Raw genomic sequence first — 21,173 nt, forward strand, 5'->3', positions numbered from 1 at the left:
AAAGAGGTTTATACTGTACCAGTATTTAGAAACATTCAACCTTCTAGCTGTAACAGTGTTCAGCCATAATAGTGCAATACAGGGTTAATACAGTTATTAACCCTACCACATTTAGCCACAACAGGGCTGGGATCAATTCGATTTGAAATAACATTGAACGAGATGAATTGACCCCAACCCTAAACCACAATGCAATATATGTGTACCAAATGAAGCAGTGTTTAGCAATGACAAAACACAAGGTCAACATCACTACATAGCTAAAGACCCTTATGGTCTGTATTTGCTCAACACATTATTTTTCACTGTTCATTCGGTGGTATTCACATAGAAACACGGTCTATGTGACAGTGGTTGCATATTGACATAAAGCCAGAGTGTCAGAACCTATCGTTCCATGTGTTGTCTAAAGGTTACTCTAACGTTTGCCTGACGTTGGGCCCACCTCTGGTCCTGAGGATCCACGCTGCTGAAGGTCACACTGTTGATGGGGTAGTGTCTCCTGAAAAAGAGTCTGAGGAAAAGATAGGAGAGGATGAAAGGTGGGTAAAAAGAGACGGGGAAAAAACTGTCAGAGGATGATAGTGTGTATACCTAAACAAAAAGATAGCTCTACTGAGGTTTAAGTTCCATTAAAAATAAAGAATATAAGAATTTGGTTAGTTATGAGAATAGGTGCCTCAATGATAAACATAAGTTATTCTGTAGACTCAAAGAATGATGAAATTTCATGTAAAAGTATATTGATACTGTATATTTAAAATCTCTTCAAATAGTTTTAAACTTTTACAAAGTTGGATAAGATTTGAAACACTGGAATCAAGACATCTATCTACATATGATAGCCATAGGACCTGGAATGGCGCTGGAGGGAATAGCGACCGTTTTACAGGCTCCTGACCAATTGTGCTATTTTGTGTATTTATTTTGTGCTGATCTGAACCTTTTTTTGTACATAATGTTTCCACCATCAAAACCACAAACCGATGCTGGCACTAAGACCGCACTCAATGAGCTGTATAGGGCCAGAAGCAAAGAAGAAAATGCTCACCCAGAGGTGGCGCTCCTCACAATCAAATGCCGACCGTATTATCTCCCAAGATAATTTTCTTCGGTTATAGCCACGGCCTTGTATATCCCCCCTCAAGCCGATACCCTGACGGCCCTCAAAGAACTTCACTGGACTTTATGCAAACTGGAAACCACATATCCTGAGGCTGCATTTATTGTAGCCGGGGATTTTAACAAACCAAATTTGAGGACTAGGCTGCCGAAGTTCATCAACATATTGACTGTTGTACTTGCGCTGCCAAAATCCTCGACCATTGCTATTCGAACTTCCGGGATGGTTATAAGGCCCTCCCCCGCCCTTCTTTCGGCAAATCTGACCAAGACTCCATTTTGCTCCTCCCTTCCTATAGGCAGTATATACCCGTGCTAAGGACTATTCAACGCTGTTCTGACCAATCGGAATCCACGCTTCAAGATTGTTTTGATCACACGGACTGGGATATGTTCCGGGTAGCTTCCGAAAATAATTTAGACGAATACACTGAAACGGTGACTGAGTTTATCAGGAAGTGTATAGGTGATGTTGTGCCCACTGTGACTTTTAAAACCTACCCTAACCAGAAACCGTGGATAGATGGCAGCATTCGCGCCAATCTGAAAGCGCGAACCACCACATTCAACCATGGCAAGGTGACTGGGAATATGGCAGAATACAAACAGTGTAGCTACTCACTCCGCAAGGCAATTAAACTGGCAAAACATCAGTATAGAGACAAAGTGGAGTCGCAATTCAACGGCTCAGACACGAGACGTATGTGGCAGGGTCTACAGACAATCACGGACTACAAAAGGAAAACCAGCCACGTCGCCGACACCGACGTCTCGCTTCCAGACAAGCTAAACATCTCTTTGTTCGCTTTGAGGATAACACAGTGCCACTGACGAGGCCCACTACCAAGGACTGTGGCCTCTCCTTCTCCGTGGCCGACGTGATTAAGACATTTAAGCATGTTAACCCCCGCAAGGCTGCCGGCCCAGACGGCGTCCCTAGCCGCGTCCTCAGAGCATGGGCAGACCAGCTGGCTGGTGTGTTTATGGACATATTCAATCTCTCCCTTTCCCAGTCTGCTGTTCCCACATGCTTCAAGATGGCCACCATTGTTCCTGTAGCCAAGAAAGCAAAGGTAACTGAACTAAATGACTATCGCCTTGTAGCACTCACCTCTGTCATCATGAAGTGCTTTGAGAGACTAGTCAAGGATCATATCACCTCTACCTTACCTGTCACCCTAGACCCACTTCAATTGGACTGGTTCACCTTCCAGCAGGACAATGACCCTAAGCATACTGCTAAAGCAACACTCGAGTGGTTTAAGGGGAAACATTTAAATGTCTTGGAATGGCCTAGTCAGAGCCCAGACCTCAATCCAATTGAGAATCTGTGGTATGACTTAAAGATTGCTGTACACCAGCGGAACCCATCCAACTTGAAGGAGCTGGAGCAGTTTTGCCTTGAAGAATGGGCAATAATCGCAGTGGCTAGATGTGCCAAGCTTATAGAGACATACCCCAAGAGACTTGCAGCTGTAATTGCTGCAAAAGGTGGCTCTACAAAGTATTGACTTTGGGGGGGTGAATAATTATCATTTCAGTAATTTAGCAGACACTCTTTTCCAGAGTGACTTACAGTTAGTGAGTGCATAAATTTTTTCATACTGGGCCCCCGTGGGAATCGAACCCACAACCCTGGCGTTGCAAGCGCCATGCTCTACCAACTGAGCTACACGGGACCACAATTAAGCACGCTCAAGTTCTGTTTTTTTGTCTTATTTCTTGTTTGTTTCGCAAAAAATATTTTGCATCTTCAAAGTGGTAGGCATGTTGTGTACATCAAATGATACAAACCCCCCAAAAAATCCATTTGAATTCCAGGTTGTAAGGCAACAAAATAGGAAAAATGCCAAGGGGGGTAAATACTTTCGCAAGCCACTGTATACACTATATTTACAAAAGTATGTGGACACCCCTTCAAATTAGTGGATTCGGCTATTTCAGCAACTCCAGTTGCTGTCAGGTGTATAAAATCGAGCACACAGCCATGCAATCTCCATAGACAAACATTGGCAGTAGAATAGCCTTACTGAAGAGCTCAGTGACTTTCAATGTGGTACCGTCATAGGATGCCACCTTTCCAACAAGTCAGTTAATCATATTTCTGCCCTGTTAGAGCTGCCCCGGTCAACGGTAAGTGCTGTTATTTTGAAGTGGAAATGTCTAGGAGCAACAACAACTCAGGTGCGAAGTGGTAGGCCACACAAGCTCATAGAACGGGACCGCCGAGTGTTGAAGCGCATAGCACGTAAAAATCGTCTGTCCTCGGTTGCAACACTCACTACCGAGTTCCAAACTGCCTCTGGAAATAACGTCAGCACAAGAACTGTTCTTCGGGAGCTTCATGAAATGGGTTTCCATGGCCGAGCAGCCACACACAAGCCTAAGATCACCATGCGCAATTCCAAGCATCGGCTGGAGTGGTGTAAAGCTCCCTGCCATTGGACTCTGGAGCAGTGGACACGCGTTCTCTGGCGTGATGAATCAAGCTTCACCATCTGGCAGTCGAACGGACGAATCTGGGTTTGGCGGATGCCAGGAGAACACTACCTGCCAGAATGCATAGTGCCAACTGTAAAGTTTGGTGGAGGAGGAATAATGGTCTGGGGCTGTTTTTCATGGTTCGTATTAGGCTCCTTAGTTCTAGTGAAGGGAGAACGCTACAGCGTACAGTGACATTCTAGATGATTCTGTGCTTCCAACTTTGTGGCAACAGTTTTGGGAAGGCCCTTTCCTGTTTCAGCATGACAGGTCCATACAGAAATGGTTTGTCGAGTTCGGTGTGGAAGAACTTGACTGTCCTGACCTCAACACCTTTGGGATGAATTGGAATGCCGCCTGCGAGCCAGGCCCAATTACCCAATATCATTGCCCAACCTCACTAATGCTGTTGTGGGTGAATGGAAGCAAGTCCCCGCAGCAATGTTCTAACATCTAGTGAAAAGCCTTCCCAGAAGAGTGGAGGCTGTTATAGCAGCAAAGAGGGGACCAACTCCATATTAATGCCCATGATTGTGGAATGAGATGTTTGACGAGCAAGTGTCCACATACTTCTGGTCATGTAGTGTATGTACATATCTACCTCAATTACTTCGTACCCCTGCACATGGACTCGGTACTGGTACACCGTGTATATAGCAAAGTTAGCGTTACTCATTGTGCATTTATTCCTTGTGTTATTCTTTTACTATTTTTCTATTATTTCAACAACAGGAAATCTCTGCATTGCTGGGTAAGTAAGCATTTCACTGTTATTCTACACTTTTTGTTTAGAAAGCATGTGACAAATAAAAGGTTATTTGATTTTGGATCTAAAACAGACTAGGTTAGGTGTAGGCCTAATCCTAACCCAGGTAGTACACACCTTCTCTGGCTGTCAGTCAGCGTGATGCCCTGAGTGGATACTTTGAAGTGGACCACAGAGGCGGTGGGCCGAGGACTCTGGGACAGAGTGCACCTGGTCGCCTTGGAGACAGCCTGAGGCCCCGTCAGTGACTCTGTCTCCACAGAGTTCAAGTAGAGTACATTACAGGCTGGAGGGAGGGAGGGATGGAGAGAGAGAGGGAGGGAGGGAGGGAGGGAGGGATGGAGAGAGAGAGGGAGGGATGGAGAGAGAGAGGGAGGGAGGGAGGGAGGGAGGGAGGGAGGGAGGGAGGGAGGGAGGGAGGGAGGGAGGGAGGGAGGGATGGAGAGAGAGAGGGAGGGATAGAGAGAAAGAGAGGGGGATCGAGAGAGAGATGGAGTGAGGGAGAGGTGGTCAGGGAGGGAGGGACGGAGGGAGGGAGATTTGGAATGATGGATTTCCATGGATTAACATGAGCAGTATTTAGAGATGGAATTGGGTCATGTCACACCTACACAAGGCAAACCTAACTTGAGATGATCTTGCCGAGCTTCATGCAATGATAGACAGTGAGTGTGGATTGATGTAAATGGGGTGACTATATTTGCTAAATCATGCTAGCATTCCACGATGTTTTCCTATCTCTCTGTGGTGATTCAGGTACCACTACTGGCCAAAGCCTGCATTGCAGCTGTATTTGACATTTCAAGTTTGAACTCTCTCTTACCTGCGCCCTGTTTGAGGAGGTCCGCTGCAGTACTGGTGTTGCTGGCACTATGAATCTCCTGCAGCTCTCCAACCAGATCTGGAACACAGTGACAACGTTAGGACAACATCTTCCCATGACTCACCTTTAAACCATGCAAACACTGTGTATATACACAACACAAACACACAACACACTCCCAATACACACTTCACATGCACCCCATACACTCTTTCTAATGTAAATATACATTGTATATTATGTAGTGCACATATATAGCCTATGCGCTATTGATACACACGTAGTATCTGCCGCATATTGTTCGATAAAAAGTAATGTATTTGAGGGATTTACCTTTCTCTGGGATGCACAGGGCACATGGCAGGGAGATGGGAGTGATGGAGTGCTGGTACACCAAGGCAGTTAAACTTCCTAAAACACAGACGCATATCAGATCAGCACAGGTGAAGGAGAGGAGGCGAGGAAGGGAAGTCACCATTTTCACACTACTGAGTCGAGTATAGTTGTACAGCGCTGGCCTGGTTACGCATCCACCATAGTTGCTGGAATTGTGCTGTGAAGACAATGTCAACTGAAAAATATCTGAGCCAGCACAGTAGGTCTACGGTTTGGGTCTGCGGTGTACGATAGCGTGAAAAGGGTATTAGAGCGATGATAGACGTAAATGTGAGGCCAACAGCGACATCTGCAGGATGGAAATAGGACTCACCGAAATAGGACTCGTTCTGACAGCCCTTTATCTTGACCCCCCGCGAGCCCGTCTCTATGAGGAAATGTCTGACCAGCTGCTCCTGAGAATCCACTGAGACGGACAGAGAAAAGGAGAGAGGAAGGGAGAGAGAGAGAGAGAGAACGAGAAGAGGGAGAGAAGAGAGAGAGGTAGACCTCAATGAATGCTAGCTAGTTGTAGTTGCCATAGTATCAACAACAACTACGCTGGTCATAGTAGTGAACTGTTCATAAATAGTGCACAACAGGCATTGCCAAATAAGAACGCTCACCCTTTCTTTAGCTTAATCTTCCAACAAAAATGAAATTATGATAAAGCAAAACAGTACAAAGTTAGTAAACTGTTACATGAACCAAAACCATGGCCTTTGCCTTTTGGGAGCATAACTATTAATTGAATTGAATCTGTCGTTACCTTTACTACAAGCGTTGTTGACGTTGTTTGAAGGATGGCTGGCCACCTTGAGGGCCAGGCCGTAGGCCCCTTGGAAGGAGCTACTGTCCCGGATCAGGAAGGACCCCGGCTCCTTGTCCTTCAACACAGCGATGGCTACATGGAGGGAGAAGAAACACGTATCATGGAAGAAATGAGTTACTAAGACTTTCATTTAGAAAATATACACTACAACAGTGTTTCTCAACTCAAGATAATATAGTACCAGATGTTTGCATATAAACAAAGTTGCAGTTGACACTAGATCATATGTGGGGGACTATCCACATAAAGTGAGAACCCTTCAAAATCTCAGTAGAGGCCTGCACCCTTACCTTGGTCTCTTGAGATGCTAGGCTTGTACCAGAACTTGGAGCTGTCCTGGACAAACTTGGCATTGACCTTACTGCTCTCCACCACCTCCTCTCTGACACCAGGGGGCGCCAGTCCTTGTCTGATAGACGGGACCTGGAGGAGGCTGGACTGGGGAGAGAGACCCATAGGTCCTATGGCACCCAGGGAGGCCCTGAGAAGAGACTGGGAGCCGTACCCGTTGGGGGACCCTGGCATTGAGGACAGGTGCCTCTTTTCGGGGAGTGGGGGCTGGGTGGCGGGGATGGTGACGGCGCTGTAGCCTGAGTAGGGGACGTGGGGCACGTTGAGTAGAGGGTAGTAATAGGACGCCAGGGGAAAGGTGGGGGTGTTGTACCCATCTGGGACAGGCGACGGGGGTTTGTGGTCGCTGTCACTCACAGGGGTCAGTCTTCGCCCAGCTGGGTCCGTGTCCAATGGAGAGAGCTGAGGGGAGGGGCATCGCTCTGGGGAGCCAATGTAAAGGTGCAGAGAGGTAGGGGCGGAGCTGGGGCTGGAACAAGGGGTCAGGGATGTGCCACTGCCTTTTTCTGACTGGGGGGAGTCACTGGGAAGGGCGGTGCCATTGAGTTGCACTTGGACTGGGACGAATGAATGCCTTGGGTTCGGGACAGAGGCGGCCGGAGTGGACATCTCAGTTCCGCTAGACCCCTCTGTTACACTCTCTACGGCCTTCAATTCTCCATCTTCAGCTGTAGTTGGAGGTGGATGCACACTTACACTTACAGTGTGCACTTGGGTTGAGCCAGTAGGGTTTACGCGTTCATTCGGCATCTGTACGGTCTCTTCAGAAGAAGAGATGTCATCTTGGTTTTGTGTCTCCGCCAACTTTGGTGGTGTCGTGGAGTGTCCATTCGGCAGAGTCCATTCGGTTTCTGGCGTGCTACTGTTGCTGTTGGTGTTAGGCTCCCGCATGGTGGAGTGGGAGGGTGAGGCTTCAGACACTGGGGCCCCACTGAATGACTCTATCTGCTGGGGCCCTTGACTTGGCTCCTGGGGCTCCTGGGGGCCTGCTGGAGGACTCCAGGTGGAACCCTCGGTGGGGTCACACATCTTGTCTTCATCTGGCTTCTTCTCACTAGAGCAGATACATTAGAATGTTAGTTTCTACTCAGTGTACCAAAGACAACATAGAAGAGGTAGGTGATGACACAGTAGAGGGAACTGCCAACAATACAGGGAAACATAGTATTTGTAAATACAAAAATGTGTTTTGTGATACAGTGGCTTGCGAAAGTATTCACCCCCCTTGTCATTTTTCCTATTTTGTTGCCTTACAACCTGGAATTAAAATGGATTTTGGGGGGGGGGTTGTATCATTTGATTTACACAACATGCCTACCACTTTGAAGATGCAAAATATGTTCTATTGTGAAACAAACAAGAAATAAGACAAAAAAACAGAACTTGAGCGTGCATAACTATTCACCCCCCAAAAGTCATTATTTTGTAGAGCCACCTTTTGCAGCAATTACAGCTGCAAGTCTCTTGGGGTATGTCTCTATAAGCTTGGCACATCTAGCCACTGGGATGTTTGCCCATTCTTCAAGGCAAAACAGCAATCTTAAAGTCATACCACAGATTCTCAATTGGATTGAGGTCTGGGCTTTGACTAGGCCATTCCAAGACATTTAAATGTTTCCCCTTAAACCACTCGAGTGTTGCTTTAGCAGTGTGTTTAGGGTCATTGTCCTGCTGGAAGGTGAACCTCCGTCCCAGTCTCAAATCTCTGGAAGACTGAAACAGGTTTCCCTCAAGAATTTCCCTGTATTTAGCGCCATCCATCATTCCTTCAATTCTGACCAGTTTCCCAGTCCCTGCCGATGAAAAACATCCCCACAGCATGATGCTGCCACCACCATGCTCACTGTGGGGATGGTGTTTTCAGGGTGATGAGAGGTGTTGGGTTTGCGCCAGACATAACGTTTTCCTTAATGGCCAAAAAGCTCAATTTTAGTCTCATCTGACCAGAGTACCTTCTTCCATATGTTTGGGGAGTCTCCCACATGCCTTTGGTGAACAAAGCTTATTTTTTTCTTTAAGCAATGGCTTTTTTCTGGCCACTCTTCCGTAAAGCCCAGCTCTGTGAAGAATAAGGCTTAAAGTGGTCCTATGGACAGATACTCCAATCTCCGCTGTGGAGCTTTGCAGCTCCTTCAGGGTTATCCTTGGTCTCTTTGTTGTCTCTCTGATTAATGCCCTCCTTGCCTGGTCCGTGAGTTTTGGTGGGTGGCCGTCTCTTGGCAGGTTTGTTGTGGTGCCATATTCTTTCCAATTTTTAATAACGGATTTGAATGGTGCTCCGTGGGATGTTCAAAGTTTCTGATATTTTTGTATAACCCAACCCTGACCTGTTTGGAGTGCTCCTTGGTCTTCATGGTGCCGCTTGCTTGATGGTGCCCCTTGCTTAGTAGTGTTGCAGACTCTGGGGCCTTTCAGAACAGGTGTATATATACTGAGATCATGTGACAGATCATGTGACACTTAGATTGCACACAGGTGGACTTTATTTAACTAATTATGTGAGTTCTGAAGGTAATTGGTTTCACCAGATCTTATTTAGGGGCTTCATAGCAAAGGGGGTGAATACATATGCACGCACCACTTTTCCGTTATATATTTATCAGTTATTTTCTTTAGACAGCTGAAGCAAGCACACACATTTTCTTCAGGAAATGTACCTATTGTAGTTACATTTTTTACATTTGAGTCATTTAGCAGACGCTCTTATCCAGAGCGACTTACAGTTAGTGAGTGCATACATTTTTCATACTGCCCCCCCGTGGGAATCGAACCCACAACCCTGGCATTGCAAGCACCATGCTCTACCAACTGAGCTACAGGAGGCCTGTAGTTTAGTCATTCATCTTAGCTTAGATGTAAGTGTTCACTGCAGGCTGACTAGCATCTATTAACCCTCCCGTTGTCCTAGGGTCAAAATGACCCGCCACTGTGTTGAACCAACTTTATTTATTTTTTATATTTTTGGGATCATTTGTGAGAAGGAGGCAGTGAGACTTTAAAGAAAGTATCACTGCCTCCTTCTCACAAATGATCCAAAAAATATAAAAATTAAATAAAGTTGGTTCAACACAGTGGCGGGTCATTTTGACCCTAGGACAACGGGAGGGTTAAGTTGCAATGTCGAACAAATTAAATGCCCAAATCATCTTAAAGTATCTACAAAACATGTTTTTTTAAAGACTATATGTAAAATAAAATGTTTTGGTTGTTGATTTTTTGAGAAATGTGAAGCGGGGCATCCGTTATACAGTAAATCAAATGTGTATGGCCTTTGTAGGGAAAATGCAAAACTGACCCAAAATCAGCAACTAGAGGCAACTTCACCCAACACCTGGACACATAACAGGAGACTGAGGGTTACCCACCTGTCTTCACTGTGTGCAGGGCTGCTGGTGATAGCTGTGTAGTCTGGATCAGAGTCTGATAAGGGGGTGGGGCAAGCGGGCTGTCCATCAACCTCTGCTTGCCCCAATGACCCCTGGGAAGAAGAGTCCTCCATACCCACACTGTTCTGCACCACCTCTAACACACCTAGAGAGAGATAGAGAAAGAGAGAGGGAGAGTAAGAGAAAGAAGGTCCAGTTACATCTGATCCATCTAGTGTAAACATGTGCATAATACAGTACGAGATTGCGTCACTTACCATTGTGCCCATCAGTCTGTTGCTGCCGGTCGGTGAGTGGTTCAGAGGGGGAGGCACCAGTGTTTGGGCCACCAGGGGGCAGGGGCGAGGCAGACACGGACTGGTACCCCGAGGCGTACCCCCGGCTCCCGTGGCTCTCTGAGGGGGAGGCCTGCTGGTAGGGCTCGCAGGGGCAGGAGTGTAGGGGGGGTTGAGGGGTGTGGTACCCACTGCTACCACGGGGGTTGTCCAGGAGGGGGTGGGGGCTGGGGTACCCAGGCAGGTTAGGGCCCAGCAGGAAAACAGAAGGGTCGTGACCTTGATCCAGAGGGGACTGATAGCCTCTATAGGACGACATCCCTCCCACTGACCGCTGCCAAAACTCTGCCTTTCGCTCCGCATCCCACAGATTCTCCGCCTTCCAAAGTTGAGGAGGCCACTCTCTCCCCCGCCTCAGCCCCGCCTCCCTGTCCCATAGCTCAGAGTCCCGCCCTCGAGCCCAGTGTGGGCTCTCTGGTTGGTCCGGGCGCAGCGGGTGGAAGGCTCTGGCTGAAGCCGATTGGTGCTCTCGCCTGCAGGTGCAGTCCTGACATGGGCAGCCACCAGGAGGAGGAGCCGCCGGGCTGTAAAACATCTCCCTATATGGACTGGAGGGCAGCGATTGGTGGGAGAGACGAGGGGAAAGGGGGGCGTGGGCGGGGTAATGAAAGAGCTGACACTCCTCCCTGCCACAGAAGACCCTATTGGAGGCCGGGAGGGTGTGGGTGTGTGGGTGGACGTTTTCAGGGGCAAGGTAGGGGTAGCAGGGACGATGGAGACAGGGTAAAGGGGGCGGAGGGTGTTCCCACGGCAACTCGGGCAGGGGATGGGCGCTATGGCGATGGCACAAGTTCAGGTGGGGCGAGAGAGGGCGAGGAGACGCGGGCAGCTGGGAGGGTAAGGCGGGTAGCGTTCGGCTCTTTGGATTCCCCTTGGTTCTGTTACAGCGGTCCATATAATGTCCATTTGCAAGGCATGGCTCCCTCTCTCTCGCCCTCTCCCAACCCGGTGCCTCCCCACACCTCTGACATCTTGGACCATGGCCCGCTTGAATGCAACATGACCGCTGCTCCCGCTTCGACCCTCCGTCCGGCACAGACTCTCCGTCATCCAAAATGGCCGTCTCCCTGTCCCTCTCCCTCTGCCTCACCCTTTCCCTTCCTCCGCCCTCCCCCTCTACCCTCCTCAGAAGACCATCCATCTCTTCCTTCTCTTTCTCCAGACGGGACAGGGGGCGAGGAGGGGGGTCCTCCAGGTGTTCTGAGGGGGTGGAGGAGTGCCCCGAGTCGGAGCTGAGGGACAGGGGCTGGGTTTGAGGCTGGGCCTGGGGCTTGGCTGTGGGGCTGCTTGGGGGGCATCCATTGGGAGAGGCCCCAGAGGCACCGACACATGCTGGGCCCCGACGCTTCTTCACCTGGGCGTACAGGCTGCCATCCAGGGGGCCCCGCGTATGGGAGATGTCTGACAATTAGAGAGGGATACAGGGTTAGCTGTGAGTGTGTGTGTGTTCTCTCTGAGGTGTCCTGGTGGTATAGGTTTGTGTGTGTGTGTGTATGTGCATGCATGATATAGTGTGTATGGGTGTCTGTTTGTCTGTAAGTGTGTGTGTGCGCGTGTGTTTCACCCTTACCCTCAATGCTATCCTGGTGGTGAAGGTTGAAGTTCTCATAGGAGTCCCAGCGCACCACAGGGTCTGAAGTGTTGTAGTCCACTGTAACAGAGGGGTCGCTCTTACGGTACTCTCGCCCTGTGAAGAGAGAGAAGTAAGATATAACACACACTTCTGGACTGCACAGACGTATACACAGGCATACAGTATACAAACAATAACAAGTATGTTGCGTGCACACATGCATACAAACAGTACCTTTCATTTTCTCTGGGCCGTAGGAGAAGATAAACTCCACTGTAGCATCTGGAGGGAACCGGTCATCTACAGAGAGATAAACTAAACATCACAGAAAATTCTCTCTCTCTCTCTCTCTCTCTCTCTCTCTCTCTCTCTCTCTCTCTCTCTCTCTCTCTCTCTCTCTCTCTCTCTCTCTCTCTCTCTCTCTCTCTCTCTCTCTCTCTCTCTCTCTCTCTCTCTCTCTCTCTCTCTCTCTCTCTCTCTCTCTCTCTCTCTCTCTCTCTCTCTCTCTCTCTCTCTCTCTCTCTCTCTCTCTCTCTCTCTCTCTCTCTCTCTCTCTCTCAAAAAAATAACAGTAAACATTACACTCACAAAAGATTCAAAATACTTTTCAAATGTCATTATGTGCAAATGGTTAAAGTACAAAAGGGAAAATAAATAAACATATATATAAGTTGTATTTACAATGGTGTTTGTTCTTCACTGGTTGCCCTTTTCTTGTGGCAACAGGTCACAAATCTTGTTGCTGTGATGGCACACTGTGGTATTTCACCCGATAGATATGGGAGTTTATCAAAATTGGGTTTGTTTTCTAATTCTTTGTGGGTCTGTGTAATCTGAGGGAAATATGTGTCTCTAATATGGTCATACATTTGGCAGGAGGTTAGGAAGTGCAGCTCAGTTTCCACCTCATTTTGTGGGCAGAGTGCACATAGCCTGTCTTCTCTTGAGAGCCAGGTCTGCCTACGGCGGCCTTTCTCAATAGCAAGGAAAGGGAAAGGGGCATACCTAGTCAGTTGTACAACTGAATGTATTCAACTGAAATGTGTCTTCCTCATTTAACCCAACCCCTCTGAATCAGAGAGGTGCGGGGGGCTACCTTAATTGACATCCACGTCATCGGCGCCCGGGGAAAGGCTATGCTCACTGAGTCTGTACATAGTCAAAGCTTTCCTTATGTTTGGGTCAGTCACAGTGGTCAGGTATTCTGCCACTGTGTACTCTCTGTTTAGGGCCAAATAGCTCTGTTTTTTTGTTAATTCTTTCCAATGTGTCAAGTAATTATATTTTTGTTTTCTCATGATTTGGTTAGGTCTAATTGCTGTCCTGGGGTCTGTGGGGTCTGTTTGTGTTTGTGAACAGAGCCCTAGGACCAGCTTGCTTAGGGGACTCTTCTCCAAGCTCATCTCTCTGTAGGTGATGGCTTTGTTATGGAAGGTTTGGGAATCGCTTCCTTTTCGGTGGTTGTAGAAATTAACGGCTCTTTTCTGGATTTTGATAATTAGCGGGTTTTGCAGAATTCTGCATGCAAAGTCTCAATTTGGTGTTTGTCCCATTTTGTGACTTCTTAGATGGTGAGCGGAACCCAGACCTCACAACCATAAAGGGCAATGGGTTCTATAACTGATTCAATTATTTTTTTGCCAGATCCTAATTGGTATGTCAAATTTTATGTTCCTTTTGATGGCACAGAAGGCACTTCTTGCCTTGTCTCTCAGATCGTTCACAGCTTTGTGGAAGTTACCTGTGGCGCTGATGTTTAGGCCGAGGTATGTATAGTTTTTTGTGTGCTCTAGGGCAACGGTGTCTAGATGGAATTTGTATTTGTGGTCTTGGCAACTGGAAGGAACACCATAATTTTTTTGTCTTACTGAGATTTACTGTCAGGGCCCAGGTCTCACAGAATCTGTGCAGAAGATCTAGGTGCTGCTGTAGGCCCTCCTTGGTTGGGGACAGATGCACCAGATCATCAGCAAACAGTAGACATTTGACTTCAGATTCTAGTAGGGTGAGGCCGGGTGCTGTAGACTGTTCTAGTGCCCTCGCCAATTCGTTGATATATATGTTGAAGAGGGTGGGGCTTAAGCTGCATCCCTGTCTCACCCCAAGGCCCTGTGGAAAGAAATGTGTGTTTTTTGCCAATTTTAACCGCACACTTGTTGTTTGTGTACATGGATTTTATAATATTGTATGCTTTTACCCCAACACCACTATCCTTCAATTTGTATAGCAAAATGTGGGTCATGCCAAATTGAGTCAAAAGCTTTTTTGAAATCAACAAAGAATGAGAAGACTTTGCCTTTGTTTTGGTTTGTTTGTTTGATCAATTAGGGTGTGCAGGGTGAGTACGTGGTCTGTCGTACGGTAAAATGCCAATTTGACATTTGGAAATGTACGAGTCTGCTGTTAATGATAATGCAGAGGATTTTCCCAAGGTTGCTGTTGACGCATATCCCACGGTAGTTATTGGGGTCAAATATATCCCCACTTTTGTGGATTGGGGTGATCAGTCCTTGGTTCCAAATATTGGGGAAGATGCCAGAGCTAAGGATGATGTTAAAGAGTTTAAGTATAGCCAATTGGAATTTGTGGTCTGTATATTTTATCATTTAATTTAGGATACCATCAACACCACAGGCCTTTTTGGATTGGAGGGTTTGTATTTTGTCCTGTAGTTAATTCAATGTAATTGGAGAATACAGTGGGTTCTGGTAGTCTTTAATAGTTGATTCTAAGATTTGTATTTGATCATGTACATGTTTTTGCTGTTTGTTCTTTGATAAGAGCCAAAAAGATTGGAGAAGTGGTTTATCCATACATCTCCGTTTTGGACAGATAACTCTTTGTGTTGTTGTTTGTTTAGTGTTTTCCAATTTTCCCATAAGTGGTTAGAGTCTATGGATTCTTCAATTACATTGAGCTGATTTCTGATGTGCTGTTCCTTCTTTTTCCATAGTGTATTTCTGTTTTGTTTTAGTGATTCACCATTGTGAAGGCATAGGCTCAGGTTTTCTGGGTCTCTGTTTTTGGTTGGATAGGTTTCTTAATTTCTTTCTTAGGTTCTTACATTCTTCATCAAACCATTGTTGTTAATTTTCTTAGGTTTTCTGCTTGACATTTTTAGATTTGATAGGAAAGCTGAGAGGTCAAAAATACTGTTTAGGTTTTCTACTGCCAAGTTTACACCTTCACTATTACAGTGAAACGTTTTGTCCAGGAAGTTGTCTAAAAAGGGATTGAATTTGTTGTTGCCTAATTGTTTTTTGGTAGGTTTCCACACTACTTTCCTTCCATCTATAGCATTTCTTAATATTATTCAGTTCCTTTGGCTTTGATGCCTCATGACTGAGTATTGCTCTGTTCAAGTAGACTGTGATTTTGCTGTGATCTGATAGGGGTGACAGTGGGCTGACTGTGAACGCCCCTTGAGACTCTGGGTTGAGGTCAGTGAGAAAGTAGTCTACAGTACTACTGCCAAGAGATGAGCTATAGGTGTACCTACCATAGGAGTCCCATCGAAGCCTACCATTGACTATGTACATACCCAGCTTGCGACAGAGCTGCAGGAGTTGTGACCCGTTTTTGTTGTCGTAGTTGTGCCTAGAGGGGCATATGGAGGAGGGAATGCTGTCACTTCCAGGTAGGTGTTTGTCCCCGTGTGCTGAGGGTGTCAGATTCTTGTCCAGTTCTGGCATTTAGGTTGCCACAGATTAGTACATGTCCCTGGGCATGGAAATGATTGATTTCCCCCTCCAGGATGGAGAAGCTGTCTTCATTAAAGTATGGGGATTCTAGTGGGGGGATGTACAGTTGAACCATTTCAAGGAAACAGATTCTGGCAGAACGCAGATGTTTTAGTTTAGTTTTTTAGAACAAGTCATTTTATTTGTTTCAAGATATATATATATTCTTTGTTGCCGTATGTACTCTTGAATTATATTTAAAATATGGTAACTTGAAAACAAAACAAATCTGTAATAGCAGCTCAAGCCATTCTATTTTGATTTGAAACATTCTATTTCACTGCCATGGCAATTTTGATTCAAACAATACTAATTGCATTTGAATATGATGATATCACAATCAAGCATATCAAATGTTTTAGAATTGAGAATGTTTGGTTGGTAGGGGACAATGTTTGTTTGGAATTCAGTTTTGGTGGCAACAGCCCCAAGCCTAGACGTGAGACTTGTAGGGCCCTATACAATCTATTATTATTTCAGTTTTTCCCAGTTTTCACTCTTAAAATCTCACTTTTTTAATATAAAATGTTAATGTTTAGCAATGTTACTGTATGAAAAGCCTTTCCATCTCTACCAGAAGGTTATCATTAGCATCATCGCTAACGGCTACACAAATTGTAGACATACGCGCACACACACACAGACAGGAGCATTCCTGGATTCTGTAATTCCGCAACGCAGATTTTATAGGACCCTAGACTTGTCTCTGCTATCGAAGATCATATAAAATGTGCCGAATTCAGCATCTTCCTTGGACACCATCCTTGGTGCGGTCCCTTTGGACAGAGTGGACAGAGGAGGAGGATGACGATGTCATATACATGGGGACGATTCACCCGCCTGCTGCCTCAGATGTTGAGGAAGTCTCAGCCCTACAGACATTCAGTCTCACTTCTAGCCCCAGCCGAGTCCAGTCCAGTCAGTCTCTGCTGCAGGGGAGGGAGACTGGTGTACAACTCAGCCCGTGTTCACCAGCTCTGTAAGTGCCTCCATCTACCTCGCCCTTGCTCTATTCTGTACCAGTGCAGGCAGCCGCCACCAGTCTCCCAGAGTTTTACATGGAACAGGACTTCTGGTACACATTCATGTCCACATACTCCAGTACAACATGCTCCAGTACAACATCCAGTGCTTTTACGAGTGCTTTTGACAGCTTCAAGCCTTCTACTACAGAGAGCTGATGCAGAGGGCTGACTTTGAGAGAGACGCCCACATGCACCCAGTGACACAGAAGAGACAGGCCTGGTCTGACTCTGTGGACACTGAGGACGAAGAAGTAGTGGAACCTCCACAGCAGAGGCAACATGGGAGCTCTGACGTGCAGTGGCTCTTTTCTGATGAGGAGATGGAGGCCATACCAGGGGTGTTGGAGTTGGCAGTGAAGATGGGCTTCCTCTTTGCATCTGAGGTATTAGTTAGGCTATTGGTAGGTGTACGTTTGCTAATACATTGTTTATTTGTACATCAATATACTATTTGAAAAGATTTGTTAAATAATGTCATCATTTTGTTTCTTGTATTTTCGGAGTCAGATATCTGTGTATGTGAGTGAGCGTGCGTGCGAGCCAGTGAGAGTGTGTGCTTGAGCGTCTGTCTGACTGCTTCAAATAATAAGCGATTGCACTTCATCCTGAAACACAATCATTCCCTTCTCCCTCCTCCCCTCTCCCTCCTTCCTAAACTCCCCGACGTTCCCCTCTATTTTCTTTACTTTTATTTTATTTAAATCTTATTTTACCACGTAAGTTGACTGAGAACACATTCTCATTTACAGCAACGGCCTGGGGAATAGTTACAGGGGAGATGAGGGGGGATGAATGAGCCAATTGGAAGCTGGGGATGATTAGGTGACTATGATGGTATGAGGGCCAGATTGGGAATTTAACCAGGACACCGGGGTTAACATCCCTACTCTTACGATAAGTGCCATGGGATCTTTAGTGACCACAGAGAGTCAGGACACCCGTTTAACGTCCCATCAGAAAGACGGCACCCTACACAGGGCAATGTCCCCAATCACTGCTCTGGGGCATTGGGCTATTTTTTTAGACCAGAGGAAAGAGTGCCTCCTACTGGCCACCCAACACCACTCCCAGAAGCATCTGGTCTTCCATCCAGGGACTGACCAGGACCAACCCTGCTTACCTTCAGAGGAAAGCCAGCAGTGGGATTCTGGGTGGTATACTGCTGGCCAATCAGACCCCTGGTACCTACCTGCACAGGCCAAGTCCAGCTCTCCTTTGCCGAACCACAGCTGAGCTCCATGGACCGTACAGGTGTGGAACTGCAGCCTGAACACCGCCTCCCTCTCTGAGCCATGTGGCCGCCGGTGGTAGCATTTCACCTGGGGAGAGAGACAAGAAAGAGAGAAAGAGAAACACAGAGAGAGATTATGTGGCCACACTATTATTTACACAAGCACTGTGTTTGAGACTTAGGATAACTAATAGGGGCCATGTTAGATGCAAAAGCTCCAAGACAATTACATTCTAGTTCAAATTACAATGTTATTGTCATGGAATATTTGGTGGCAACATGGAGGATAATTTGCCTGAATGTGGATCCATGGCTGGAGCTTTACAGATATGAGCTGTTGAAAGGGTCAAAGAGAAAAGGAGAGGGGACTGGTAGATAAAGATGGAGAGGAGTGATGACTAGTTCCTGTGTGTCCATTTTGTTTAACACTCACCATGACGTCCCCCTTCAGCAGTAGCGCCGGCTCAAGTGTCACACACAGCTTTCTCGCCCTGGAGCCCTGGGGGTCGCTACACAGAGACAGACGTAAACATAGTCAAAACACATTCGAACATCTGTAAAACACACCTCAACATAAAACACAGGCAAACAATGTTCAGTTGGAATAAACACACACCAGCACACATGTAAACACAGGCGGTAGCACATATAAACAAAATCCCAACAAAGGTACCCAAGTACCTACCGTGTCTGAAGGTGGAAAGGGAACAGAGTGAAAAATGTACTGATCATATAGTATTAACAACATAATTAACTCACTAAATGCCTGATGTGTAGACCAGCTGTAGAGACTGGTAGATCTTCAGGAAAGGATAATAACCTGCACAGAAAGCGAGTGAGTGTAGGAATGAAGGAGTGGAGAGACAGCAGGGGGAGAAAGATGGTGTTGATGTGAGGTCATTAAAGAAGAAGAGGAGGCAATATATCCCCCCAAAGTTGTTTGAAGTGAAAGAAATTCTAGATGCAAATTCAAAAAAATACTCATATTAATACTCCTAAAGGCGTCCACATGCTTCCAAGCCGAAACAGTTCGGAATACTTAGTGCATATATTATGACGACACAACATTTTGTGAGGTTTTTGTTTGTTCTGGACTTTTTTCAGCTGTTCGGGCACACAAAAAGTTTTCTCAAGGCAAGCCGAAGTCGGTAGCCGAAGTCTACGCCCCTTCTTCGGTTATTTGTTTAACAGTAGGGATTCTTCAATAAAGTCTTTGATGTCATTCAATGAGAGACGACTTGTTCTCATGCATATTTTTTAATTGAGAAATACTGCACCCAACATCTTAGATCACCTCGGCAAAAAGGTCAAAATTAATGACAGATTAATTCTGAGTATTTTGAGGAAGTGTATACTGGCTACGGCGTCTCAAAATGGACAAACAGTACTATTGCCGCTTCTTTCTCGTTTTTCAAGCGAAGGTCTTTTAAGGAAGTATGAAAGCACACTCGTTCGGTTCACACCGAGCTCGGCTAGGCGCCAACTGAACTGAAGAATGCTGACGCCTTAACAGTACTAAACTAACAAGTTCCAACTCATTTGATAGCCACACATGGACCTCCTCATTTGCATCTTAAAAAGAAGAGGAAGGCATTGTGGTAAGTTATCTTTTCAAGTTGAAACAACTCCGATTTGACAGTACTGCATCACATTGTACAGGAGGACAGTGGGACACTGACCTCCTCCTGCTGCCTGGAAGTTCGGCAGGCTGGGGATGAGGACCTGGTGCAGGAACAGAGGACTGCTATTCATCCTGATCGACCCCGACAGCAGACCACCAAAGTAGTAGATATACCTGGGGAAGAGAAGAAAGAGAGGTGGGAGAAAGATTGGGGCGTTTAGAATTAGGAGGGATGTGCAGACTCAAATAGGTGACAACCTAGCTACAATATACAAGGAGGAGAAAAGTTGGAAAGATGGAGGGAAAGTGGCAAGACATAAAAGAGAGATGCTCTTGCCTGTTTTGAGAGGGCTGTAGCGAGGAGGAAACTTTATCTTCACAGAACTTCCTCATGGCCAGAGTGTTCAGGGCCTGGTCCACCCTGCACACACACAAACACAGTATCAATAACTCTCTGTACAAGTGTACCCACGTACGGCGTCAATAAGACTTTGACAGTACGTACACATTCACGCACACACACAGTCATCACATACCCTGCAGATATCTTGCTGTAGTGCATGTAGGCAGCCACAATGACCCCCGTCTTCCCCTTGTTTCCCTGTGATAGAGAAAAGGAAAGAAAAAGAGAGAGAGACATGTAGGCTAACTGGACATATTTGAACAGAACAAACAACACAATACAAACAATGCAACAACACAACAGTAGAGCATCTCCCCTGACCTTGCAGTGCAGGACTACCACGTTGCCGGGGTCAGAGGTGAGCCAGGTCTCCATGGCCTTACACATGGCACAGATCTTGTCCAGGGGAGGGGCATGCAGGTCTGGCCAACCAAAGTCTTCAACCTGAGTTTGGCACACACAGTGAAGTTATCCATCTCTGGATAAACCTTCTATGGGAAGCAGTCCATCGGAACCAGAATTTGAGAGCACTGTACTAGTAGCACTCTGGAGTGCGGTCCTCACACACTCAATTACAGGTATATTGCATCACTATGGTGGTCATCCTACCTTGGGGTGGAGTCTGGTGATGTCATGACGCTTCTCAGACAGGTTTAAGAGCTGGGAGAGGCAGACATTGAGACAAAGAGAAGAGGAAATCAACAATGTCATACCCAGTAACCACACAACAACCACACAACGTTGTCTCAACATTGACTACAAATTGTCTGACATAATATGCACAAAACGTTACATTGAAGTGCTGGGTGGAGCAAAACAATTACCTTCTGTTACAAAAGAACAATATACTGATTGTATTGCTTCTTTATAACACCACACAGTAACATAGTTAATATACCCAACCGGGCCCTAAGAATGAGCAATCGTCACTTGCTAACTAAACTCGGCAAAAAAAGAAACGTCCCTTTTTCAGGACCCTGTCTTTCAAAGATAATTCATAAAAATCCAAATAACTTCACAGATCTTAATTGTAAAGGGTTTAAACACTGTTTCCCATGCTTGTTCAATTAACCATATACAATTAATGAACATGCAGCTGTGGAACGGTC

General features: G+C 46.2%; 1 protein-coding gene across 3 annotated transcripts in view; it reads right to left on the reverse strand.

The window, feature by feature from the left end:
* LOC121575538 (tensin-2-like) overlaps window positions 1-21,173 on the reverse strand; it is an 82,702-nt gene that overhangs the window by 4,106 nt on the left and 57,423 nt on the right. For all 3 annotated transcript variants that reach the window (XM_045223077.1, XM_041888700.2, XM_045223078.1), the window contains 19 exons: window positions 20,674-20,724; window positions 20,386-20,508; window positions 20,198-20,262; window positions 19,999-20,082; window positions 19,720-19,835; window positions 18,800-18,860; window positions 18,474-18,549; window positions 17,999-18,128; window positions 12,279-12,344; window positions 12,042-12,158; window positions 10,394-11,872; window positions 10,116-10,281; window positions 6,690-7,804; window positions 6,337-6,471; window positions 5,902-5,994; window positions 5,526-5,603; window positions 5,193-5,270; window positions 4,487-4,655; window positions 446-514 (listed from right to left, as the gene is read on the reverse strand). In XM_045223077.1, coding sequence (XP_045079012.1) covers window positions 446-514; window positions 4,487-4,655; window positions 5,193-5,270; window positions 5,526-5,603; window positions 5,902-5,994; window positions 6,337-6,471; window positions 6,690-7,804; window positions 10,116-10,281; window positions 10,394-11,872; window positions 12,042-12,158; window positions 12,279-12,344; window positions 17,999-18,128; window positions 18,474-18,549; window positions 18,800-18,860; window positions 19,720-19,835; window positions 19,999-20,082; window positions 20,198-20,262; window positions 20,386-20,508; window positions 20,674-20,724 — 4,271 coding nt within the window. The remainder of the gene's footprint in view (window positions 1-445; window positions 515-4,486; window positions 4,656-5,192; window positions 5,271-5,525; window positions 5,604-5,901; window positions 5,995-6,336; window positions 6,472-6,689; window positions 7,805-10,115; window positions 10,282-10,393; window positions 11,873-12,041; window positions 12,159-12,278; window positions 12,345-17,998; window positions 18,129-18,473; window positions 18,550-18,799; window positions 18,861-19,719; window positions 19,836-19,998; window positions 20,083-20,197; window positions 20,263-20,385; window positions 20,509-20,673; window positions 20,725-21,173) is intronic.

This window comes from Coregonus clupeaformis, chromosome 10 (assembly GCF_020615455.1).
Source record: "Coregonus clupeaformis isolate EN_2021a chromosome 10, ASM2061545v1, whole genome shotgun sequence".
Classification (NCBI taxonomy): Eukaryota; Metazoa; Chordata; class Actinopteri; order Salmoniformes; family Salmonidae; genus Coregonus; species Coregonus clupeaformis.